The sequence below is a fragment of the Phlebotomus papatasi genome, chromosome 3 (assembly GCF_024763615.1).
Source record: "Phlebotomus papatasi isolate M1 chromosome 3, Ppap_2.1, whole genome shotgun sequence".
In the NCBI taxonomy this organism is placed as follows: Eukaryota; Metazoa; Arthropoda; class Insecta; order Diptera; family Psychodidae; genus Phlebotomus; species Phlebotomus papatasi.
Genome location: NC_077224.1, coordinates 7,730,830 through 7,757,623, shown reverse-complemented (window position 1 = coordinate 7,757,623; position 26,794 = coordinate 7,730,830). Strand labels below are relative to the sequence as shown.

The following is a 26,794-nucleotide window of genomic DNA, read 5'->3' as shown; positions in this document are numbered from 1 at the left end:
AACATACTAAAATTTCAGCCCGATGCACAATGGAATTTTTGAGTTATTTAACTTATAAGATTTAAAAATTTTCTTTTTAATAATAGCGCCCCTAGCGGTGGTTTTATGAACTTGCGATGTTAGAAGGGGAAGTGGCATTTCACGAGAGCTTTCCAAAAAGCCCTCACTTTTTAAATTCTGACAATTAGAACCGGAGTTATGGCCATTTTAAGAAATTTTTTTTGGACCCTTATAGCTCGGGTCAGGGGGGTCGGGGGACCTTAAGTTTGGTATTGATGGAAAGCTCTAAGGCCCAGCTATAACATACTAAAATTTGAGCCCGATCAATGCCATAGGGGCTGAGCTATTGAGAAAACAAAAAAAGGGGGGTCTTCAAAATGGCGTAAGGAGGGGTGGGGGGTGGGGGGTCAATGCACCAAGTTGCAATTTTCACCCGATATATAACCTTTGCCGAAAACCGCAAGTCGATATCTTTTTTAGTTTAGGAGCTATGAAGCTCCAAAGAGCGGCCGGCCGGCCGGCCGGCCGGGAACGTAAAATAGCCACATATATATTCGTGATCAGGAAGTGGCGAAACACATTTTGGCCAAGTTTGAGGTCGATCGGACGACATGAAATTTTGTTAGGATTATAGTAGGTGAGATTGTTAAGAATCTCACCTAATAAATTAAATTGAATTGAATCAAGTTCAAGAACATTTCAGAGTGTTTAAGAAAATATTTTTTGCTTAATTGTCTTTAAATTATTATTATTTGAGTTGTATGGTGGTATACAACATAAACCAAGCAAAAAAATCATTCTTTTACTAATATTTTATAGAAAAATCTTGTAAATTTCTTTTTATGCCACAACCAAGGGTTTGGGAAATTTAAAATTACAAAAAATCTTATGTAGAAATTTCTTCAGGTAAAACCATATTCAGAAAGTACATAAAATCTCTGATTAAGAAATATTTCTGTAAAATAAACTGCCCTTCCAATTGCAATGGTGCGTAACTTACCAGTTTACTTCTTCATTTCTTTAAGAATTTTGGAAGATTGGAAGGAGATCCCCACTATCACTGAATTGCTTCGTATAATGATGCAACTTTACTATAAGCATTTTTTAAGAAATATATTGTTTTCAAAGGCAGATTTTTTCCACACAATGATTTTTCTTTTGAATTTTCCAGAAAGAAATTTTATTCCGACAGTTAACTTTGATTTTAAATTCGAATTGCCAATAGCGCCGCCTGGTGAGTAAATTCCCATCGCAGCAAACTTCACTTCGTAAAGTGACAAATGGCGACGTGAAAATTTGTTTACATTTTGTGTTTTGTGCAGGGCTGTGTGGATGTCAAAAGACGTCCGGCCCCTACAAAAACTTTAAAGAAGAGAAGAAGTTTTGTGCATAAAAATTGCAGAAAAGTGCCAGTATTTCCGCAATGAGTGCAATAAGTGTTGCGATTCTGGAAGAAATAGGTCTTGAGGGTCTCGATGGGATAACATTTGAAGGTAATGGGCATGAAAATTTGAGGGAAATTGAGAAATTTACTTGACAAATCTTCCGGTGTCTTTAGCCCTTTGGAGGCGGCTGGACAAAAGAGGCTGCTTCTACAATCATGAGAATTTCTACACAATGGCCTGGGCTCATATCATCAAGCAGAACTTCATCCAGTTCTACAAGCTCCCCGAGCCCAGGAAGAACATCAAGATCGTGGACAGGACAGATGTGGATGATTTTGAGGCTGAGGTAAGTGTTTTCCGGAAGATTCTTGCATGATAGAGGGTTTAGATGATATTGAAGGGTGTTTTGTGGGATTGTCAGGGTCAGAGTGAGGAATTTTACACGCTAAAAAATGCCCAGAAAATAAATAAAAGGGGCGAAATGGGGCTGTGTACGTTCTTTGTGGAGAGAACTGAAATACCCCGGGAGAGTCTCTTGAATCTGTCTTATTGGGAGATTGTCCAGACTTTTGGCAATACCTTCATCCTGGTGGCGAGTCAGACATACCGTGAGTCTCTGCTGTTTCCAGCTCATTTGGAAAAGCCCACGGAGATGTCTGCCACGCTTTATGGGATGCTGGAATTGATTGGACGCTCGAGATTCCGTGGAGAGACCACAAATGGCTCATCCACCTTGATGATGCACATCAAGGACCACCAGAGAGTCTTCTACCTCAAGAAGAAACTCGTACGTCTGGGACTCTTGATACAGCAACTGTACTGTCGTCATGTTCCCTCCCAAGGGCTCATGAAGACCTTCCTGCTCCATCTGCCACGGTTCTACCGTGAGCACAAATCCTCCTTCTGCATTAGCGTGGAGAAGATTGTGGGATTTCTCAAAACCAGACCAAATTATCTTGCGTCTTATGATACACTGAAAGCCCTCCTGGACAGTGACAATGTCCTGATCACCAAGAAGCTCTTCAAGTCCAAGGAACTGGTGAGGTACGTGGAGACAGATATCAAAGTCCCCTATCGGTATTTGTACCCAGACGCCACAGAGGCTGAGTATCTGCTGAAGAACAAACAGGAAAAAACTGTCAGAGTGATGCAACTGAAGGATCCCAACCTTGACATCAGCACACTCTGGCTCAAGGATGATCAGGAGGGGGAGGAGGAGGGTTGTCCTCTGGCCGAGACCTCACAGAGACTCTTCAATGTCCCAATAACGCGGCAGGTTTACTGGGAAGTGGAGAAAAGTGGAGAGAAGGGCATCTCGCAAACGGAATTGGGGAAGATTATGCACTTGACCAAGCTTCAGTGTCGCGCTCTCATCCGGAATCTGCAGAATCTGCGGCTCGTGAAGATGTACACGGTGGATCAAGGAAGGCAGAGGCTCAACAAGTAAGTCATTTCAGCATTTTTAACAGAGTTACTTTCAGCGAGGGGCAGATAAATTCGTCATTTTACTGCAAGGGGCTAATAAATTCTCTTCTCTTATGGGTCATTTCCATTGAGAAATTTTTTAACAAATTTCTGAATTTTCCCCAAAAAGTTCAATTTGTTTGAACTTTTCCGCATAAAAGCTTAAAAACAAAAATTGGGAACAGTTTTCCACAGTGTTCCTATCGGGTACAGCGCCATCCAGTGAGTTTTCTTCTGACACTTGCATGACAGTGAGTTGTCAGCTAAGTGAATTCTCAAAAAAAAACTTGTTTCCATTTCAAAGTGAAGATGTTTTTAGTCGGTTTTAGTTTATGTCGGTGGTAGTTTATGTCGGTTCCTTGAAGGTGAAAATAGTGCTTTCAGTAAAGAAATGTCCCTGTGTGAAGGAATTGGTACGCCCGGAACTTTGATTTACAGTAAAAACGGGCAGAGTGTCAGAAGTTGTCAAAAAGGATCATTGTTGTTTTAACCCATTCAGTCAATGTATCAGAAATACTTGAGATAGAATGTTCATATTTTCGGGTTAGAAAAAAAATTTACCTCATATGGGGGCGCGGGGAGCCTCTGTCAAACACACGTCTTAACGGTCACTGAATTTAAATTCTGCGCATTAATTCATTACAAACTCTATTGCTTTAGATAAAGTAACTACCCAAGAAAACAAATTGGCAACTAGAATTCAAATCAGGAAAGATGAAAGAGGCCAATTTTAACAAATTCGACGGGATGTCGTATTTTCCGTCCGCCATTTTGAGCAAAAATTTTGTATGACCTTCTGCGAAGCAAGAAAATAATAACAAAATGTATTTTCATTTCTGTCGGACTATTTTTCTCAAGTAATTGAATAAGTAACGTTACTAAAAATCCATTCCCGACAGCAATTCGGATAAAAATTGCCCAGAAATAAATCATAAAAAATCACTCAATTTGCGTATGATGTATAATACCATGGTAAGGAATGGGTTAAATTGGTAATGGTTACAATTTCCCTTCTCTCTTTTCCTGTCTTAATTTGCATACCAGGTGCCAAACGATTTGAAATGTCCTTTTGTAGTGATTTCATGAAGATTTCGATCGTTTCCATCCATTTTGATCATGAATCTAAATTACACAGTTCTCTGATATCCGGCTGACAGCTGCCAAACACTGACGATAGATAAATTCAAACTTTTTATTACTAAGTTATGCAGCTTGTCCAGCATGAATTAAAATATCATTTTCACTTTATCAAAGCTTTTGATACTTAATTGTGGTACAAAATGAAACATAAGCGTACCACAAGGAAAATTCTGTAGTTTTTCGACAGAAAATAAATTCACACAGTGTAAAATAGAAAAACCGTTGACCAGTGATAGACCCCCCAAAGTTAGCATAAAAAAAATTTTTTTAGGCATATTTTGTATGCAAATCTTTAAACGCGAATATCTCCTAAACTAGAAGAGATAGACCCCCCAAAGTTGGCATCAAAAAAAATTTTTTTAGGCATATTTTGTATGCAAATCTTTAAACGCGAATATCTCCTAAATTAGAAGAGATAGACCCCCCAAAGTTGACATCAAAAAAAAATTTTTTAGGCATATTTTGTATGCAAATCTTTAAACGCGAATATCTCCTAAACTAGAAGAGATAGACCCCCCAAAGTTGGCATCAAAAAAAAATTTTTTAGGCATATTTTGTATGCAAATCTTTAAACGCGAATATCTCCTAAACTAGAAGAGATAGACCCCCCAAAGTTGGCATCAAAAAAAAATTTTTAGGCATATTTTGTATGCAAATCTTTAAACGCGAATATCTCCTAAACTAGAAGAGATAGACCCCCCAAAGTTGGCATCAAAAAAAAATTTTTTAGGCATATTTTGTATGCAAATCTTTAAACGCGAATATCTCCTAAACTAGAAGAGATAGACCCCCCAAAGTTGGCATCAAAAAAAAATTTTTAGGCATATTTTGTATGCAAATCTTTAAACGCGAATATCTCCTAAACTAGAAGAGATAGACCCCCCAAAGTTGGCATCAAAAAAAAATTTTTTAGGCATATTTTGTATGCAAATCTTTAAACGCGAATATCTCCTAAACTAGAAGAGATAGACCCCCCAAAGTTGGCATCAAAAAAAAATTTTTTAGGCATATTTTGTATGCAAATCTTTAAACGCGAATATCTCCTAAACTAGAAGAGATAGACTCCCCAAAGTTGGCATTAAAAAAAATTTTTTAGGCATATTTTGTATGCAAATCTTTAAACGCGAATATCTCCTAAACTAGAAGAGATAGACCCCCCAAAGTTGGCATCAAAAAAATTTTTTTAGGCATATTTTGTATGCAAATCTTTAAACGCGAATATCTCCTAAACTAGAAGAGATAGACCCCCCAAAGTTGGCATCAAAAAAAATTTTTTTAGGCATATTTTGTATGCAAATATTTGAACGCGAATATCTCCTAAACTAGAAGAGATAGACCCCCCAAAGTTGGCATCAAAAAAATTTTTTTTAGGCATATTTTGTATGCAAATCTTTAAACGCGAATATCTCCTAAACTAGAAGAGATAGACCCCCCAAAGTTGACATCAAAAAAAATTTTTTAGGCATATTTTGTATGCAAATCTTTAAACGCGAATATCTCCTAAACTAGAAGAGATAGACCCCCCAAAGTTGACATCAAAAAAAAATTTTTTAGGCATATTTTGTATGCAAATCTTTAAACGCGAATATCTCCTAAACTAGAAGAGATAGACCCCCCAAAGTTGACATCAAAAAAAAATTTTTTAGGCATATTTTGTATGCAAATCTTTAAACGCGAATATCTCCTAAACTAGAAGAGATAGACCCCCCAAAGTTGACATCAAAAAAAAAATTTTTAGGCATATTTTGTATGCAAATCTTTAAACGCGAATATCTCCTAAACTAGAAGAGATAGACCCCCAAAGTTGGCATCAAAAAAAAATTTTTTTAGGCATATTTTGTATGCAAATCTTTAAACGCGAATATCTCCTAAACTAGAAGAGATAGACCCCCCAAAGTTTGCATAAAAAAAAATTTTTTTTAGGCATATTTTGTATGCAAATATTTGAACGCGAATATCTCCTAAACTAGAAGAGATAGACCCCCCAAAGTTGGCATCAAAAAAAAATTTTTTTAGGCATATTATGTATGCAAATCTTTAAACGCGAATATCTCCTAAACTAAAAGAGATAGACCCCCCAAAGTTGGCATCAAAAAAAAATTTTTTTTTAGGCATATTTTGTATGCAAATATTTGAACGCGAATATCTCCTAAGCTAGAAGAGATAGACCCCCCAAAGTTGTAAATTCTATTTCTATTATAATTCTAAATTAAACAAAGAATAATTCTATTGATTTGGAATGGGGAAAAAATATTTCATCAGTCCAAAAACAAGCATTAAAGTCGCACTCTATGAAAAGTATCCGGATTACCTCTCTTTACTATATACAAGGAATATTCAAAGGACATTTTGAATCAATATCCAGGGAATTCTCTCATGTTGTAAGAAAATACTTCGAATTTTTTTTTTCAAGGAAATCCACTCACGCGGAAAAATAGAAAATAAATTCCATGAATTTTTCTGTTACTGTGAAACTTTGCGGCCAATCGTCTATAGGGCTGTTTGAGAACATACTGTCCACTACATTCATTCCATCGTTTTCTGGGACGTCCTCTCATCCTTGTACGGAACGGTTGATGTACACTCAGCTCTTCGTTATCCGGCTGACGTGGAGACAAAATGGCATTAAGGTTATTTGAATCCGCTCAACGGTTTTTTTTTGTTTTGTGCTGTGCGAATTTATTGTCTGTATGAGAATAATGGAGTTTTCTTCGTGGTGTGCTTACTTTTCATTTTTTATCACAATTATGCATCAAAAACTTTGATAGAATGAAAATAACACATTAATTCACTCTTGACTAACTGCATATTTCGCAAAAAAAATTTGAATACATCAACCGTCAGTGTTAGACAGCTGTCATTCGGATAATGTGCTGGATTGAAGAGGAACTTCGATGACCGAAAGACGTTTCGAAAACGGAATATTATTGATGATAGAGCAAGGGAGCACCTATTCCCTGCTGCTCATTGACCTCCATCTTCACACGGTTGTCAGAGCACATCATGGATCCAAGGTATTTGAAGCTTTTGACGACTTCAAAGTTCCAAGAATCGAGTGTCAGACTCTGATGGTGTCTTGTCATTGCGGAACTGGTTACCATGTACATCGTCTTTCCCTCGTTGACACTTAGTCCCATCCTCTCCGCGGCAATGCATAGGATGCATGATCGTTAATTGTACCCAGAGATCCTAATGGCATGTTCTAGTGCGAGATTAAACGGGACCGGCGACAGCACATGACCTTGCCTTAGTCCGGAGAATACGCGGAACATTCCAGTTCTAGTTCCTGCCACACTCTTCTAAAGCTACCCACATCCCGTCCCTGTTGATTGTTACGTAAACCTGTCTGAGGCCAACAAATAACTGATGCGCGGTAATTCTGTGTTCCCAGCATCTCCCAGGTCGGAACCCCGCCTGGTACTCTTTAATCGCCTTCTCGGCGTACGGCTTCAGCATTGCAGAACATAAGCTTGAAACCATGAAATTTGGTTTCCATCGATGTTGAGTCGTGGACAAGCTTGCCCTTTTTTCCCTTCCTTTCGTTCATTGGAGTATACAGGATTTCCTTCTTTTAGGATCATTCTTATAATTCCAAATACTTTTCCAACATTTGAAAACTCGATATTCATAGAGTACTGCTTCCAATTCTTACTCTTTAAACTTTCAAAATCGATATTTTTGAAGCGTTTAAGCAATGATTCTGCATGATGCTTCCGAAACTGATTCATAGCCATACAAGATAAGATAAGATAAGATTTTGCCAGGGGTCAGTTCTCCATTTCGGATATTCCGATGCATCCAGGCCACCAATTGGGCCCCTTATGCTTCCCCACTCCTATTCTATCTTATCCCCCGATACGGGTAGCCGCTCTATATCGCAGCTCTGTGTGGACAATCAGTGCCGTTACTATATCACAGCATCCCTTCTCGGTGTGTGTTTGGGATCAGTGACAGCGAATACTTGTATCGACTGAAGTACCACTTTCATGTCGAAACTCGTTTTCGTACCAGCCTCTATTGTTTAGGCGGTTCACTTTTTTGTCAATATGCACCATTGACTTTACTATTCATTCATTCACTGGACGAATTCAAAGCCGATATGGCATGAGAAATCTTTTTCTGCTGCTGCTCAGCTTTGAACCCCAGACCTCGCAGTCATAGAGCTACTACTCTATCCACTGATCCACTCGAGGCCCATAGCCATACAAACTCCTAGAAGATTTTGTATACTTCATCTGCAGATTTCTCTTTGCTAAAGAAATGCAGTAAAACTTCCCAACGACATTACTAATGTTATAAAATAAAACTGCAAGACACTAAGTTTGCTTTAGCCTACTACGACTAGCTTCGTTTCGATGTCAAAACCCCTTCAGAAGTTCTTGAAAAGCTCCACTATGCAATCTTTCTGCTTCTATGCACTGAAAGTGATGAACTACCGGAGCTGTGGTCTCTTAACAGGAAGTAACAGGTCCTTGACATTCAGCTCCTCGCGAACAGCAATGTTCCTGACTCTAAGATAAGATTTTGCCAGGGGTCAGTTCTCCATTTCGGATTTCCGATGCATCCAGGCTGCAATTAGGCCCCTTATGCTTCCCCACTCCTATTCTATCTCATCCCCCGATACACGGGTAGCCGTTCTGTGTCGCAGCTCTGTGGGCAATCAGTGCCGCTACTATATCACAGCAGCCCGTCTCGATGTGTGTTTGGATCAGTGACAGTGAATATTTGTATCAACTGAAGTACCACTTTCATGTGTCAATTCGTTCTCGTACCAGCCTCTATTGTTTTTAGCCAATTCACTTTTTTGCTAATGTGCACCATTGGCATTACTACTCATTCATTCACTGGACGAATTCAAATCCGATATGGCATGAGAAATATTTTCTGCTGCTGCTCAGCTTCCGTGGCTACAACTTTTCTCACGGGGTCAGATCGGTTGCACTACCCTCCTCTGGTCCTGAAGGCATTTATTTAAAGACATGGTTGACTTTTTCCTTCCATTGTTTTTTCAGTGGCCTCTTCGTTCCCGACCCTTCACTCTTTCAGAAGTTCACTGTTTAGTAGTTTCCTGGATATTCTATCAACTGGCACTAGGTGAATGTGTCGAATTTGTTGACTCATGGTAATGGGAAGAATGTGATACACACCGCTACCTTGTTTCCTTACTGGACCGTAGATCCGTATCAAAATTCGTTTTTTGATGATCAGATGCTCTGCTTGGGTCACGAATTTACTTTTAAACAACCACGAGACCTTTGTTGCAACCCGCTAATTGACGACTTCAAAGTTCTAAAGAGTTGAAAAGAGTCGTTCCGTTCGTTCTCGTCTATCAAGATCGCTGTCTCCTAACAATACCCCCAAGTTCGTTATATCCATTGAGCACGTTGTCTGATCTCAGATCTTCTGCTATCATTCAACCTTTATCCTAACTCTTCGACTAAGTGATTATCAGAAAATGACGAATTTTGAATACAAAGAGGGAGATCCTACGATCAACGATTCTAGATAAGCGGCCTAGTTTGCATTCCTCGATTCCCTCCTTTCTAGGTACGTCCTTCCAAAATATCACACTGATATCCGCCAGAGGATTGAACACGCTGATGATAACAGTGCAGATGAACTAGTGACAGGAGATGTCGATGAGGTTGAACACGAAGTGTTGCCTCCAAACAAAGACACCATCTATCATCATCTCCTACAGAATGTCGATGAGAAATCTGAAGAGATTCAGACGGATATCCAAGAAATGGATCACATGCATCGTCATGCGAATCTAAAGTTCAATATCAATCACCGATCAATTTCGATCAAAATGCTCGATCGTATTAGGATGATTGATAAGATGATTCAAAAACATATTATCTTCACCGATCTTAACCATATAGTGACCATTATAGTGGAGAAGGAAAAGGTAATGGGGCAGAGGGAGAGAATTTGTCGAAAGACAATTGAGAAGATCTTAACATTGCTGAGGACTCAGGGTAGATTGAGAATTTACAAGGTAACTCTGAAGTGGCACGATATGGTAAAGGTTCAATGGTTTACATGTCATAAGTCTATCGATATAAATCATCCGATGCTCCAAGAGCACATTGCCAAGGCTAAGGCACAGGTAATGGTGCAGAGGCTGAGAAGAGAATCAGCCAAGACAGAAGCTGCCAATAGGAGTGAAGGAGATTTCAGGAGGACTCGGACAACGCTCAAAGGGAACAATATTCCCAAGTTTGTTCGACTAAGACTCCTCCATGAGTTTCTGTTTTATCTCGTTCATGAACTTCCCATTGAAAGTAGTGTTATGTGCAAGGAGGAAGTGCTGAGGGAATGGAAAGAAACGTATCCGTTCACCAATGTTGTAATACCGGACAAAATGCCTCCGATTTACAGCAAAGAATATGACTGGAGGATGTTTATTCCTCCTTTGACCAGATACAGAGGTTATCCGAGAGGTTGGGTGAATTTTCAGGATATTCTAATGCGTTTCCCCCTGACTCTGATGGTCAAAATGTTTCCCAATTCCATTGAAGATCCTGTAATTAAGGAATACCTCGATCATCCGATCAGGAAGAACTATCTCTTGAATCAACTCCCTGAGAGTGTTCGTTTGCATTTGATGCATGTCAAAGTGTATACAGCCTATCTTCATGATTTTCTGAAGAAGCTCTGCTACATGGGACTGTTGCAAATGGGTTCTATGGCAGGTATAAAGCTCATAACTATGCACGTATACGTCAACAAGAACGCTTCTGTAATTGATACGTCGTCAACAGCTCCGGGATACACTCATATCGAAGACAAAAAGTATCCCATGACAATCTATCACTTTGAAACACTCAATGACATTGACAAGTACTGGGAGGAATTGATGATGGTTTGCTTTGCTACGAGATTGGGTTTCAGAAAGGCTATCGAAGGTAGAGAAATTGTTGTGGAGTTCGTTCACTCGAAACCTGCAATGGTAGCAACGTTGGCTCCTCGAAAGCCCCTTGAGGCCATTGAAAGGGATACTGGAGAGATTCCTGGAGATCATATGGGAGCTGGAGGATTGGATACAGTATTCCATGCTCATATGAAGAGCAGTTGGAAGGGGAAGATGAAACGCAAGGGAGGCGCAAAAGCACTTCCTCCCCTGAAGAAGAGTATGGTTGTGATTCCAAAGGCCAAGAAGGTATCTTCGATAACGAGACGTAGACCAAGTGTCATCTCGTACAAGGCTATGGTTCGATCAAGGAGAGTTCCAAAAACTAAGTACACAAGAACCGTTACGAAGAAGAAAAAAGTAGAAAGGGGAAGGTCCGTCTTCTACGATGAAATCGACAAGAGAGCAATTTCCATGATGAAAACTCTGAGAGTTTCGTGGACACCGGAGGAAGATAATGTTTTGCTGATTTGTAGGATCGCTCTGATGTATTTCGCGGAGAACAACCGAAAACTCTACGTCACTAGTCATACAATTCGAGACATTCTTCACTTTTCTCTGCATTCTCTGCATAAAACGTCGAAAGCTTGCACTCGTCGGATTATTTACATGTTGAAGGATTCGGCAACAAAGACCAGCGTCGAGACATGTCTTTGCGAAGTTCAACAAAATGAAATGATCTCCAGGAAATATGGAGAGAACTTTGTTGAAAATCTGAAAAATTACTACCATGATGATGAGTTGATGTCTGCTATGAAGCATCATTTCATCAATCTCGTCATCATACTCAACGGAATGTTTCATAGATTGTCGTCCCAGGCCGGTTTCACGTCCATCAGTCGCATAATTCCGAACACATACGAAGAGTTCTGGGCAAAATTCAGGGAAGCAAATCCCAAAAAATCCAATTTGAGATACTCAGAACCGTTAACGCATGAAGACATCGTCCTCAGTACGATCTACCTTCTGTTTCACAGTTCAATGTGCACGGCTAAAGATAAGTCACCCTACAATCTTCAGTTGTTTGAAGTATACAAGAACTACTCCAATGAAATCCTAGCTACTGCTATGGAAACCATAAGGAAACATCAGTTAATCTCTTGTTGGAAGTCAGGTTCAAGGGCGACAGCGAAAAAAATTGTTCCTCTGCAAGCTGGACCCTTCCATCTGTCTCAACTCTATCAGAATCAGATGCTGACACATGTTCCCTATCAGATCTTCAAGGAGATCAACAGTTTGGAGAAACATCGGGCTAATTGTTTGGAGTTAACTGATGGCATCATGGGAGCTTGCTATATCTTCGGGGAACTCCTTCCTCTAGGATACATTGACGTCAGCATTGAACTTCCGAAAAAACTCCTGATTTTCAGTACGAATCTTCCCGTGGATTCCCCATACGAGAGGATCACTGCTCGCTTTCACAGTATCATGAGCAATGTGGCAAGCGTTGAGATCGGAGATAGTCTTCCTGATCAACAGAAATCTAAGAAGAAGGTAGCTTTCGCACCCGACAACGACACCTTCATCTTCAGGCAGTTCTCAAGTGAACTCTGGATGAAGTTTCAAAGTCCTCATAGTCATCTGTTCTGCTTCCTGAGGCATTCGAAGCAAGGAGGAACCGTTGATACTATTCCAGAGGCTTCCTTCGACGAAATTTGTTCGTTCGAATGCCTCTTTATCGATGAGAATCACAAGGACTTTGTTGAATGGATCGACGATATCACTCAAGGAGATTTCAACGACCTCGAGAAGTCCCTAGAAACATTCACCGAAATGACAGATAAACTCGATCGCCGAGATATCAAGGACCTAGGAAGGATCAAATGTAGACGAATGAATGTCAACCTTAAGGAAATCCTGAGAGATCTCATTGAAGAAGCTTCGGAGGATCTGTCAAAGTGGTTGACACAATTTTATCAAACAGATGGAGATGATGACAATGAGGATTCCATTCCAAACACTTGGCAAATTCGTAGAGATCTCGGGCAGAACTCCAACATTGACGACTTTTCGGAGAAAACCAAAAGATTCGACAACTACCTGACTCTGAAAGAAGTCAAACTCAGCTTTATGATCAAGCCCAACGCTCCCGGGATCATGGAAGATTCGGCAAGGGAAGTGATCTTGGATAAAGTTCGCCAGAGGAGTTTCCTCAAGAACCCCACGAAATCTGTCGATGAGGTCCTAGCATCGTTTGAAGGAGGTCTTGGAAAAACAGCAAGACGCGTTCTGGATGCCATTATTGAGTGTCAGGAGTTTGGAACTTCATTCGGAGCTCTAGAACGTCGCTTCGGAGAATGTCGCGTTGGGATCTTGATCAAAATTATCCAAGTCTTTCTGCAAGAGTTCATAGTTTCGCTAATGGGAATCGTTGACTATAGCTTGGTTTTCTGGAAGTATACACATCCCTGGGTCATTAAGTCCTTCCATCTAACCCGTCTCGAGAGGGAGGCTGAAGGACCAACAACAGCGAAAGTGATGTACGTCAATACTCCTTCCACATCAAAGGATATCGGTGAACCTCCAGCAAAACGAGCTAGGACAGAAAAGAGAACAGCTAGTATTTCCGTTCGAAGTGAAGAAGAACTCAAGGCTCCGTCTAAGCGAAAAGAGCGTGAAATCATTTTCTTAAGGCCTTTTCCTTGGATCAGAGTCAATGGCACCCTGAATCGTCGGGTACTGGACAAGTGGATGGGGATTCTGCTGATTCACCTGTCAAAAACGCCAGGGATCAGCATGACCCACTTAGCAGAGCACTTCAACTACGTTCATCCGACACAGCTTAAGCTACTTGTGGAAATTCTCGAGGACATGCAATGTGTGAAGCTTTACACACTGAAAGTTCCGAAATGCACTCTACGAAGTACTTTCCGGTCTCCGGAAATTGGTAAGTTCCCTTGATTTTGCCGGTCCATGATCTCTTGTGCATTCTTAGGTTTCCCTGGTTTCTATCTTTACGCTAAGGACATTTTCAGAATATGAAAAAGATTTCAGTTAGCCTACTGATAAAGATCCGTACCAAGGATCGAAAGCTCTGGAGAAAATTTGAGTTCTTTTATTTGAGAAAAAGAAGCTGCCTCTGACGAATACCAAAAAAGCTTGAATTCAAAATAAATTCCAGAAATATAGGACTAGAAATAAAGAATCAAACAGAACCCCATACTTTACTTAGTTAGGTGGCTTCAACGTCAATTTAAATTAGACTTTCAGTGTACGAAGCTTACGTCGCGTCGTCCAAATTTATCGGACTTCCACCTAAATTTTATAGGCATTGAATAAACTAACAGTGAAAAGTCAAGTATTGTCAGCAAAAAAAATCGAAATGATCAGTAAAAAATAAAAAAAAATGGTCAGTAAAAAAATAAAGGCGCTAAAAAAATTAAAAAAAGAGCAGTATTTTATATAAAGCGATCAGTAAAAAGTGAAACATGATCAGCAAAATAAAGAATCTCAGCTAAAATAAAACATGATCAGTAAAAAATGAAAAGTGGTCAGTAGAACATAAAAAGTGGTCAGTAAAAAATAAATAAAAATAAGCCGTAAAAATATTCAATTTGGTCAGTAAAAAAATAAAATTTGCAGAAAAAAAAGTGGTCATCAAAAAATTAAAAATGAGCAGTAAAAAAATAAACTGGTCAGCAAAAAAATAAAAATCAGCAGTAAAAAATAAAAATTGGTAAGTGAAAAATAAAAAGTGGTCAGTAAAAAATTAAAAACGAGCAGTAGAAATATTCGAGATGATCAGTAAAAAATAAAAATGGCTCAGCAAAAAAAATGAAAAATGAGCAGTAAAATATAAAAAGTGATCCGTAAAAAATAAAAAGTGGTCAGCAAAAAATAAAATGTGGTCAGTAAAAAATTAAAAATGAGGAGTAAAAATTTATATTTTTTACTGACCTCTTTATTTTTTACTGACTACATTTTATATTTCACTGACCAATTTTTATTCTTTACTGCTCATTTTTAATTTTTTATTGGCCATATTTTCTTTTTGTTGATCACTTTTCAATTTTTTACTGATCAACTCGAATATTTCTACTAAAGGAGTCGAAGTTTTTACTGACTAAATTTAACTTTTTACTGACCAAATTTTACTTTTTACTAACAAAATTTCACTTTTTACTGACAAAATTGAATATTTTTACTGATCATTTCGAATTATTTCCTGATCAAATTTATTTTTTTGCTGACCACATTTATTTTTTCGCAATTTTATAATCTCAAAACCCTCAGTATGATTGAAGTTGAAAATGACAGATAAAAATCCATTTGAAATAAAAAGAAACTGCGCCATTCCATAGGAAAATCCCCAAGAAGTGTCATCACTTCCTCACCGAAAATTCTCCAACGGGTACTTAAGGAAAAGTAGGGTGAGGCCGTAACAAAGCTGAAATGGCATGTAGTAACGCAACTTCCTAAGCAATATTCCCTAGGAGAAATCCCGGGTGACACGACACAGGAAAGCGGGGATTTTTCTTAAGGAAATCGCGAGGAACTTTCCGAGAATGGTGAGGAAAACTGAGAGATTTTACCAAGGAATATATTATATACCCGTGAACTCCCCTGAAAAAGTCAGGGGTCCTAGTGGACTTCTCAAAGAAATCCATGGGAGAAAAATTCAGGAAAAATCGGAAAAACATGAGGATAATTCTCAGGAATATCCTTGGAAAAAAAACCATAAAAAAATCCCCACATTATTTCTTTCCTTTTTTATTTTTTTCTTTTATTATGTCTTTTTCTTTTATGTCTTTTTTTTTACCTTATCCGTTTTGTAGGGTAAAACGAGGTAATTTGGAATCATTTACAATTTGGGACACTTGAGATTTTTTCATTGTTTCAAATGAGCAAAGAGAAAACAAAGACCGCAAAATAGAAGAAAAAGACGATTAAAAAGAAAAGGAACCGCTTTTCTTGCTTTTGAATCTCAAAAACAGTGAGAAAATCTCAAATGTCCCAAATTGTAAATCGTTCCAAATTATCTCATTTTACCCTAACTCAGTTAATGACTCGTATATATGTTCGTGCTCCCTCACATGGCTACTTGAATTCCCCTATTCATTTATAAAATATTCGACCTCCTATATGAACTATGAAACCAGAAAACCATCTCGCCCGAAGTATAAGCTTAACTTTTACAGAATTTCCCCTGAACTCGCCATGGAATTTTCATGCTCGATTTCACTGGGAAATCTTCCAGAATGATCTGGAAAATTCGAAGACTTTTTCTCGGAAAATTTGGAAGAATCTTCTAGGAATTGCCAGGGAATTTTCCCAATTACTCACAGGAAATTTCCCATTTAAATCCCCAAGAATGCTGGTAGAAACTTCACTACAAAATTTCCTCATGAATTCATCGGGAATTCACTGGAATTTTCCAAAATGTCTATACCTCAGCAGGGAAATTTTTCCGAAGATTCCACCCTAATTTTCGTTGTTGAAACCATCGGAGATTTTAGGGAGAAAAACCCTGACGTAAATATCGATCTTTCGGTAAAAAATTCATAGAGAACGATAATGGAAATTGCACATTCAAATTTCTCTAGGAATTCCAATGGAAACCGCTATGATCTACTTGGAAAATTTTCCCTCTTCCACTCGAAGTCCTAGAAAATTCCTTTGGTATCTGGTGAAATTTCTATAGGGAATCCCCTGATGAAATTTCCTTCGGTAGGATTTTTTTTATGGGGAATGGAAGGTGATCTTTTGCACTTCTAGAATGTTTGACAGCTGTCATCCGGATATCGGAGATCCGGACATCTGAGAGCTGTCTTTATCCTGTAAACGCATTGTACATTGTACGTTTTGAAAATTGTCTAAGTAGGCTAGGAAGGCTTTAACTCTTTCCGGACCGCAGCATATGCTGCAAGCCAATTTCACAATTTTTAATCAAAAATATCTAAGCTCAGGAATTAATTGAGGTCCTACAAAAAATATCTTACATTTGGACATCCTTATAGTTTGTAATCATCCACAAGAATCGGATTTTTATCAGTTCTGAATACTTAAAAAACATTGTTTTTCATAGAACATTCATATGCTGCTTTGAGTACTCTCGTCCCAAAAGAGACGAAAGAGTTAAATTAATGTACGAAAACACCGTTTGATCATTCCTAATAAGAATTTTTCAAGGTTAAAGATTAAAAAGACGCTAAAAAGCTTATTTTCTAGGCGATTGGAGCAAATTTAGGTTCTTTGGAAAGGTCTCGGAATCCCTGACAAGCCTGAAACGGTTTTATCTGATTAGTAACCAACAAAAACTATTTGCTAAATCTTAGTGAATTTTTAGGGTATTGCAAGTCGCGATTCAGAATGCTCATTCCTTATAATTGGTAATTACACGCCCCTGGCAAGTTGCCTGAAATTTGAAGCCACTTTCTCATACTTCGATTTAAATTTATATGGGAATTTTTTTCACTCGCTACCGTCATGCTAAATATTTAAAAAATGAGAAGTTTTTCCGTATATAAGATACCTTTCCGGATGGAGGGATAAATATACTAAATTTTTGTTTAAATACATTTTTTTCCTCGCAGCACTGTGAGTTGAGTCCGAGATCAATTTAGGAATCGGCTTCAAATAGTTCCATATAAAAAAAATAACTTGGGTAATTAGTTACCTTTGTACCAGTTGTATCACTCCATTTTAACATGTGCGATAAGCATATGCAGCATGCTAATGCAGCATATGCCGTACGGCTAATGCCAAGTTCCTGAAGAGCAAATGCGCAAGTGATTATGGACCAAGTGGAGAATCAAAAGACTTCATTTTCCATAAAATATTTATCTTTTTATCCATTACTATCTTACAGAAAATTCACACAAATTAGCTCCATTCGATCGTACAATGATTGAGATCCTCCCATGCGCCTTCACGCACTTTGCAGCTTTCATCGGCGACCGGAAGTACACAATGGACTTCATTTAGAGCCAAAAGAATTGTCCCAAGAATCTTCCCACCTTCCCCCTCCCCCTTTTTACTCTTTCTTTGGATTACTATCAGACGGATCTAGGACGATTATGCACTCATCCGAGTCTTCAGGAACAGCCTCCTCTTCGTCAACCTTTCCAGGCGGATCCTTGTGCCCATCATCCGAATTCCCTGTACTCGATGACGATTCGCCTAAACTCGTGTCTTTTGCCTCAACTTGCTGCTCCTGCCGCGAACTGCCCGGACTTGTAGTTCCGGAAGCACCTTCCGGATCACCCAACTTCACCTTCGCCTCAGACTCCTGCCTCTTTGCAAAACTACGCACAGAAACATTTTTATTTTCTTGTTACCCATTGAAAAAAAATCCAGAAATGTTTAATAAATTTTTTACTTACCTGTCGATGAGTTCATTTATTTTGGAGTAGTGCTTCTTGTTCTCCTGCAACTTTGCCTCGAGTTCTTTATCCTCGAGGGCAGGATCTTTGCCAGTTCCCGTGAAATGCATCACAGTCTCATAGAGATCTGCCTTCCGTCGGCACTGCAGCAGTTTCCCAATCTTCCCAAAAGCATCTTGAGCTGCAAATAAAAAGGTCTTCAAGTAACATTGAAAGAATAGGAAGCTCTGCCAAAAGACTAACCAATCTTCTTCACTTCGTCCTTCTTGAGGCCAAAGCCAAATTGTTTGTTGCAGTGATCGAGACACTTGTAGACATCCATCGAGTCCGGGAAGACATTTGTGCGGTTGACTAACATCTGCAACGCTCGATTGAATTCCGGATAGTCGGTCTCTTGGAAACGGATTGGCTTCCGGACAGCTCTCTGGGCAGTTTTGCTCTCCCCAGTTAAATCGCAGATTTTCTCATAAATCTGCAAAAAAAAATATTAAAGGTATTCCTCGTAATAAGGGAAAGCGGGGCAAAATGTGTCAATCAAAAAATTTCAAATTCGAAAACTTCCAAGATAAACCTAAAAGCTTCAAATTTCGATCCCAGCTAACGTTGAAAGACTCCTTAAACGAACAAATTCGACCAGAAACATCAATACATTTTCTAAAAAAAAATATATATATCAACTGAATATTTCGTTTTTAAAAGAATGCCAACAAAAAGAATAAAATAAAAAGAATGTGAATTTTACAGAATTTGCCCCTGCTTTCTTGAAAGGTTCCACAATAAACTTGATAAACTTTAAGAAAATTGCTGGAAAAGCACATTTTCTTTTGGAATAGAGAAAAATAGTCATTTATAAAATTGCTAAGCAGTAAATTTTTTACAAAAATATGCTGATTGCAAGTCCGAGAGGTCTTCTGAGTGAGAAGAGATCGTGGAAAAATTAAAACAAAAAATATTCATATTTTCATCACGTTCCCATGAATTTGTTGTAGGGGAAAGCGGGGTATTTCACGCAGTGGCAGTTATAGGGGATGGCAAAGAGACAATGCTGACGGGGCCCCTACCCCGAGGGGCCCACTGGACTGGACAGCTGTTTTAAATATTTTATACATATTTTTTAAGCTTATAAGGCACTTAATTTTTAGCGAGAGAGGGACAGGAACAGGCCGTTGTCCCTCCTGCACGATATTCAAAAAATTATAAAATCAAAAATAATTCCAGAACACTGAGATTTAGCCCACCTTAAGGATATTTTCACCTAAGGTGCTTTTATTGTTCTGAAATGTCTTTTGTTGGACAAGTTCCAAAAAGTCCAAAATAATTTTATTTGCATTAAAAATCGATAAAAAAAAAAACAAAAATTTATGAAATATATTAAAAGATCTACAAAATCTGTTTTTTTTTTAAATTTTCAAAATGGCCTTTTAAGAGAATTTTGAGGTTATATTTGATCGATTCTACTACAAGATTTTGGGGTCGTAAAGTGCGTTTTCCATTCTAATTTTAATAAAATTCTCAGCATTTTCTACAAATCTACAAAACAAAAGTCTTCTTTTTGTGGATTTTAGCAAGTCTTAAGGTTACGAAATCCGCTGAAATACAAGAAGAAGAACATTTCTCTTCTTTATCAGAATTTCCACCCCAAATAAGATCATTTTGTAGATTTTTTTATTGAAGTATTCTCGTCTTTGCAAATAATTTGAGATTACAAAAAACGATATATAGTTTTATGGTGAACTTAAGTAGGGGAAACTGGGGTACCACCAAACACTTTTGAAAGATGCGATTTTAACTGAATTTCCTAAGAAAACTGTGAATTTTAGAAAAATGTTGCTTACCCCATGTTATAGTCTTAGGTATAGGCTGCATATTAATGTATACAAGGATTACGTGAAGCACTTCAATTCTTCGTAAAAAGGAAAATTGTGTCATCATGCAGTTTTCGCTTTTTTCCAACCACCTGGGGTACCAATAAACACTTTCTGGGGCACCAAAAACACGTCTTTTTCTCACCCATTGAATTTCTTTTGAGCATTCACCACAACTCTTAATTATAAAGAAGGTATTGAAAAAGTAAATAATTCTCAAAAAAGCACTGCAAAATTTAGAATGAGTGACCAAAATAGCAAAAAACTAAAGCACTGCACATCGAACATATTTTTCAATGGATTTTTCATCATTTTGACAACATTCGACTTCTGACTGGAAAGCAGCGCCACTAAAATCGTGGCAAACATTTTACCTAAAGTTCAAATTTTGCGCGCTCTTCTGATTATTTGTAATAAAATCGAGAAATCGTTCGTCAATCATTGATTAATATCATTTATGATTCATTAGAATCATTTAATGCAAAATTGGGGTCTTGAAACAGTATTTCTCTTGAGTCTTGAATGAAAATCCCATGAATAGATATAAATTTCAGAAATCGAACAAAGAGGGAGATATGAAGAGTAGGAAAGATAAGATGAAAAATTTTGCCATTCAAGCTACGCTCGCGACATCTGCAATTGTGAGAAATTTGCCTGTTTTTTTGGTGCCCCAAACTCTGTTTTGTGATGGATTTTATACTCTTTTAAAAAAAATGTGAACATTAATTTCTTTAGTAGATACATAAATATTATCCCAAAACATGTCGGAAAGTACTGATGCAGTGAAATTTTACTTAACTTGTTTTATTTTCATTTTCCAGGTCGATATATAAATGACTAAAATTATCAAAATCTCACAATTTTACGAAAAAATTATTTTTATTTCTAAAGTACGTGAACTATGTTGAAAATTCTTTTGCTGAACAAGCATCTCTATAGTATCTATGATTTCATAGAGGTCTTGTCCTCTGCCTCTGAGGTGTAATACCTATTTAAAAAATCACAGTGTTTGGTGGTACCCCTACTTGGTGGTGCCCCAGTTTCCCCTAAGTGTCATCAATTTTTCTCAAGCAAAATGTACCTTTTTGGATAAATAATTTGTCTGTTAAATATTTAATTACACTTGTGAAATACATAAAATTTGTATTTAGTTAATTAATATTTCATTTTACAGTAGACTCTCTCAAATTCGGGCATATGGGACCGAAATGTCAGCCGAATTAGACAGAAATTCGGGCGACAAACTTTTTGAAATGCAACGATTTTTTATTCATGTGCATATAGATATTGAGTTTACACACTTATATATAACGTAAATTGCATGAAAATCCCTCAATAATGCAAAATCACATCAAAACTAAGACAAACCATGCCAAATTTAAGCATATTTGATTCATTTGATAATCATAATCAAACTTGAAAAATAACAACAAACTTTTTTCAAATGTAACCGCTGCCCGAATTAAAAAGTAGCCCGATCTTAAAAGAGCCGAATTTGCGAGAGTCTACTGTACTATTTGCCCCAGCATTTTTGAGAATGTTCACAAAATTACATTTTAGAAAACGGCTCGATAAATGTATTTCCTTAGAAAATAGGGAAAAATGACTTTCACAAAGTTGTAGAGAGCTAAATTTCCTATAAAACTGCGCTAATAAGAAATTTCTGGAGCACTCGGGAAGCTAGTAAAAAACTAAAATATTTGTTTTGTGGCTTTTGCCACAGTCTCCCCTAAAGAATCCCAGCTAAAAAATTGAGACGTGATTCAACAAAACCAAAATCTTATTCTTAATCCGGGAACTCAAGTCTATCAAACATTGTGAGAGCTCTGAGACAGAAAAAAGTTGTCAATTTCTTGCATAGTGTAATTGCATTCGTGCGAGTTAATTACGAAAAAGGCATTATAATTTAAAAACCTAGTTGAAAATGACTAAATTATGTAAATTTGCCAAAGAATTAAAAATTTAATGCTTCCTGTAAATTTAAACTTATTTTTGCAGGCCAAGTCCATTTCTTTATCAATAAATAGAAAAACCCCAAATATTAAGTGACTCAAAAACACAAATACAGTAGACTCTCGCAAATTCGGCTCTTTTAAGATCGGACTACCTTTTATTTCGGGCTGCGGTTACATTTGAAAAAAGTTTGTTGTCATTTTTCAAGTTTGATTATGATTATCAAATGAATCAAATATGCTCAAATTTGGCATGGTTTGTCTTAGTTTTGATGTGATTTTGCATTATTGAGGGATTTTCATGCAATTTACGTTATATATAAGTGTGTAAACTCAATGTGTATGCAGATGAATAAAAAATCGTTGCATTTCAAAAAGTATGTCGCCCGAATTTCTGTCTAATTCGGCTGACATTTCGGTCCCATATGCCCGAATTTGAGAGAGTCTACTGTAACATATTTAGACGCTCACAAGCGACAATTAATGTGAATCATATTAAAATTTTAATAATGTGCAAGTGTGATAACGCTGTTAGGCATAGTAGTTGGCATATAAAATATTATATCTAAGTGGGAGAATTATTAAAAGATGGAAAAAATGCACAATTTTGGGTGCACTTTTTCAAAAAATCTTTAAAAAATATACTTCATTTTCATCGTAGGTTCTTGAAATGTTCACAAGAGTTATAGAGGATGAAATTATGCGTCATTTTAGCTTTATGTGACTACCACCGGATAATTATAACCGGAGATATAAATTTTTGAATTTTAGAAAACGGCGAAAAACTAAAAATGCATATTCCAAAAAAATCTAGACGTGACCCGGACAAACGGATTTCAGACTTGAGATCCCTAAATGACCCTCTAACAAGTTTTTTCACTCTCGTCACAGACAACGACAACGTGTCGCACAGTGTATCACGCCATTATGCGAAATCCACCCTGGAATGTTTCAGAAAGAACAATGTGCATTATATGGGAAAGATGTTCAACCCTGGAATTCCACCTGATTGAAATATACTGGGAAATTTTAAAGAGCGATCTCAGGGAGCAAGTTCAGCCAGCTGACAACTTTCCGGATATCAAGTAGAGGAAGTTGAAAAAGGTCGTCCACGACCGTAGAGACAACTTTGTAAAGTCCCTAATGAAGGAAGTTAAGAATAAGGTCCAAGAATTCAGCTAGAAGCCTATTAGTTTGAAAAAAAAAAAACTAGAAAAATGCTAATGAAAATATCAATTACCGTGGTTAATATTGTATTTTGTGAGCCATTTTTCAAATTCGAAAATTCATCGTGCATACGGTTTAGCTCAAAATAATTATTGCCTTCTTGGTTACCAAGTGTCCCAAAAGAAGCGAAAGCGATAATTAACGAAAATTAAATTATAATTCAAAAGAATTATAATTTAATTTTACTAGTCGAAAATTCCTAAATTACGTAAATTTGCCAAAGAATTAAAAAATTATAGCAAATTTATCAAAATTTTATATTTTTGAAAATCATGCATACCAGTGTCTGCCCCACTCTCCGCTATTCTATCTTCATCTCCAAATAGAATTTGCATGTACTGCAAATTGGTCCAAATTTTGAATATCGCCTACAATAAGCTCATTTAGGGTTTTATCAATGATTTTTACTGAGTAAAATACCGTCCTTACTGCTCAGTCTACGCCCTAATAGCCCTAAATGGCCCCAAAAATAAGAGTTGAGTTCTCAATTGCCCCCAATAAAACTCCGAAATGTTAATTTTATTGATCAATTTGTCCCACTTAATTCAAGTGTCCATTATTCTTTTGATTATCAATTGATTTCGTTCATTCTAGGCGCATTGTTAGGCGATTTATTGCCCTATTCTCGCAAAAAATTCAAAGATCCTCTGCGAATTGGCGCCAAAATGAAACTTTCGCATGAAGCATATGCGCATGATGCTTATGCTTGCAATACCTCTCTGACGCAATTTCGGATTAAATAATTATTTGTAGGGCCCTCTGCGATTGCATTTGCTTGCATTTCCCTTGTTCAAAGGGATTAATTCTTTTGTAGGAGAACGGGAAGCTGTGAATTGGAAATTGGATAGATTGCGTCTTACCTGACATGCTCTTTTCTTGTACAATTCCGCTTGGATGTGCACCGAATGGTGGTCATCATTGAAGTCCACTTCAGTCTCCTCGAGAGCTGCAATGCGCTTCTTCATGTAGTACAGAGCCTTGCTCAGTCGCTTGATCTGAGCATGTCTCCTCTCGCTGCCCGTGGTCGTGGCCTCCTCATTGACCATCACGATATCCCGGCTCTTGCGTCGCGTGCTCAGCTCCTCCAGAATACTGGACAGCTTCAGGTAGACCAAACCAGGATTCGCACGAATATCATTAATCACTCCCCGAACAGTCTTGCAGAAGCATTTGGAATTGACAAAGTCAGGATGGACATCGCGGTAGTAGCGGATGAGTTTTTTCTCAATCAGCATCTCCATGTCTGGAGTATCTTCTGATTCCCGGCAGACATCAATAAGCTCCTGATATGTTGCATTTATGGGCATTTCCTCGCCACTTTCCTCCTCTTCAGCCGGCTGTTCTTCCTCCGCCGGTGCTGTGCTGGAAGATTGTTCACTCCTTGGCAGGTCATCCTTGGAAATGGGCGAGGAAATTGGACTGAATTCCTCATCATCTCCAAAATGCCGAATTTTCTCCTTCACCGGTGTCCTCTCCCCAATCTTTATTGGTGTCACTCGTCGGATTTCTTTGATTTTGGGTCCAGTATCTGGACTAGGGACCAGGGACTGTGTGACAATCTTCGGGGAGACTGAACAGATGGGTTTGACGGGAGTTGGAAGGATTGTCGCAGTCAATTTCTGCTTTTTCGGCTCAGGAGGTTTCACATCCACCTACAAACACACGCATAATTACCTCAAGAGCCCATAGGGCATCCCCAGAGCCTCCTTACCTCGTCATCCGACGAGTCCAGGACTATGATAGAATCCATGGTGAAAATGAGCGGGAAACCACTTCCAGTCGCTGGAAATCACGTCAAAATGACCCTTTGCACAGCAACTTTTCCCGTAATTTTCTATTGTCTCCCTTTCCCCTAGCACTACCAAAACACACTAGACAAACTTTTGGGCCCCAAGAGCACGAGAGGTGCCCCAAAAACCCTCAAAAGGCGAACACGGGCGATGTTTTACAGGTTAACTCCCGGAAAATGGCCTCAATTGGCCAGTAGATGGATTCCCTGGAAAAACTAACTGCGCACTTTGTCGCCGAGATACATGGAGCACCTATTTTACACAGAAATTCCACCTTTAACATCCGCAGGAGCCATTAAATTGCTCATTTTGTGTCCCAAAAGTGATTTATCTTGTCTGTGACAGGGAACCTAAACAAAACACACACCAACGCCCCCTCCATGCACACATACACACTCACGCAACCGGTGTACGAAAACTATTCCGGAACTCCGGAAAACGGGCTCATTTGAATTTTAATGATTTTAACGGATTTTAGAATAAAAGCAATAAAAATTCAATTTAATTAAATACAGAGAATTCAATTACACAAAAACAGTAATAAATAATTTAATAATCAAAAGAGACTGTGAAAGAATTAGCTTCAGACGGGAGCTTTTGACAAATATTAAATTAAAAAAAACCTACCCTTTTCGAGACATTCGTCGCTTCAATTAACAAGTGTCCTATTTGCTAAAAGAAATAAATTTGATTTTTTATTAAAAAAAATCAATCAAAAAGTGAGTGGCATCGATGTGTGAGGTGTGAGAGAGGTGAGACGACTACCGGGCTTTTAAGTGGATCCTTTTAGTGCTTTTAGTAATGCTTCGATAGAGCTTGGTTACTTGGTAGTAGTAATTCGAGTCATTCCAAATAACCGGGTTTTTTTGTATTATGGACGGTTAACCGGTTTTGGAAGGGTCTGCAACCGGTTAACCAGGGTGAATTGATAACTCTGTCTAATTGTCCCAACGCTAGTGTCGATTATGGGCGATTGAGATGATAACTTGCATTTTTTGTCGCTAGTGTTGATAATTATCGCCACTAGGGGGAACTGGGGTAGTAGTAAACCTAGTAAACAGGGGTAGTTGTAAACACTGTGATTTTTTCATTAATTTTAAGACTCCAGAGGATAAAACCCATAAGCATTCATAGATACCATGGGGATGTATGCACACAGATGAATTGGTCAATAAAATCCTAGTACTTTAAAAATAAAAATCATTTTTCTCGAAAATGTTAATATTTCGATTATTTTGGTCATTTGGATTTCCACCTAGAAATTGAGAACTGTGTAAAATAATCGAAATGTAGCAATACCAGTTCTTTCCTACAACCTTTAGGGTTATATTAATGTATTTACTAAAGATATTGAGATTCTCAATTTTTTAAAAGAATTAACAATTGGACAGAAAACAGCATTTGGAGTAGATGTAAACAGGCAATTTTCCTGTAATTGTAGATGTCGTGAGTGTAGAATAAATGGCAATTTTTTTATTGTTTTCATGCGAAATTTCTAATTAATTGACTACGAAAAAATTGGTGGCTCTGTGTTCAATAAAAAGTCACATGATGTCAAAATATAGGGAAAATCCATTGAAAAATGTCTTTGATTTGCATGCTTTTAGTTTTTTTTGCTATTTTAATTATTCTTTGTCAAAAGTGTAGTGATTTTTTGAAAATATACAGTCTTTATATATCTCTGAAGTAATTAAAATAATCGAAAGTGGTGCAAAGTTAATTTGAAGGGTGGA

At 37.8% G+C, this 26,794-nt stretch overlaps 2 protein-coding genes across 2 annotated transcripts; one reads left to right on the top strand and one right to left on the bottom strand.

Annotated features, from left to right (window-relative positions):
- The first annotated feature begins 1,386 nt into the window (after window positions 1-1,386).
- On the top strand, window positions 1,387-18,232 carry LOC129806613 (general transcription factor 3C polypeptide 1). Its single transcript, XM_055855321.1, has 5 exons — window positions 1,387-1,493; window positions 1,559-1,731; window positions 1,807-2,828; window positions 9,537-13,792; window positions 17,714-18,232. Exons 1-5 carry the CDS (start codon window positions 1,424-1,426, stop codon window positions 17,827-17,829), a joined length of 5,637 nt encoding a protein of 1,878 aa, XP_055711296.1. The 5' UTR covers window positions 1,387-1,423; the 3' UTR covers window positions 17,830-18,232.
- Window positions 17,670-25,456, bottom strand: LOC129806614 (daxx-like protein). The gene is made up of 5 exons (XM_055855323.1): window positions 24,983-25,456; window positions 24,132-24,923; window positions 18,471-18,699; window positions 18,228-18,408; window positions 17,670-18,149 (listed from the first exon to the last, which is right to left on the bottom strand). Exons 1-5 carry the CDS (start codon window positions 25,019-25,021, stop codon window positions 17,879-17,881), a joined length of 1,512 nt encoding a protein of 503 aa, XP_055711298.1. The 5' UTR covers window positions 25,022-25,456; the 3' UTR covers window positions 17,670-17,878.
- Between the last annotated feature and the right edge of the window lie 1,338 nt (window positions 25,457-26,794).

Excerpts from the sequence above, each read along its gene's own strand:
- LOC129806614 (XM_055855323.1), bottom strand. The coding sequence starts at position 25,021 with ATGGATTCTATCATAGTCCTGGACTCGTCGGATGACGAG. Across the intron at positions 18,700-24,131 it reads ACAAGAAAAGAGCATGTCAG|ATTTATGAGAAAATCTGCGA; the intron begins GTAAGACGCAAT and ends TTTTTTTTGCAG. Across the intron at positions 18,409-18,470 it reads GGACGAAGTGAAGAAGATTG|CTCAAGATGCTTTTGGGAAG; the intron begins GTTAGTCTTTTG and ends TTTTATTTGCAG.
- LOC129806613 (XM_055855321.1), top strand. The coding sequence starts at position 1,424 with ATGAGTGCAATAAGTGTTGCGATTCTGGAAGAAATAGGTCTTGAGGGT. Across the intron at positions 1,494-1,558 it reads CGATGGGATAACATTTGAAG|CCCTTTGGAGGCGGCTGGAC; the intron begins GTAATGGGCATG and ends CGGTGTCTTTAG. Across the intron at positions 2,829-9,536 it reads GGAAGGCAGAGGCTCAACAA|GTACGTCCTTCCAAAATATC; the intron begins GTAAGTCATTTC and ends CCTCCTTTCTAG.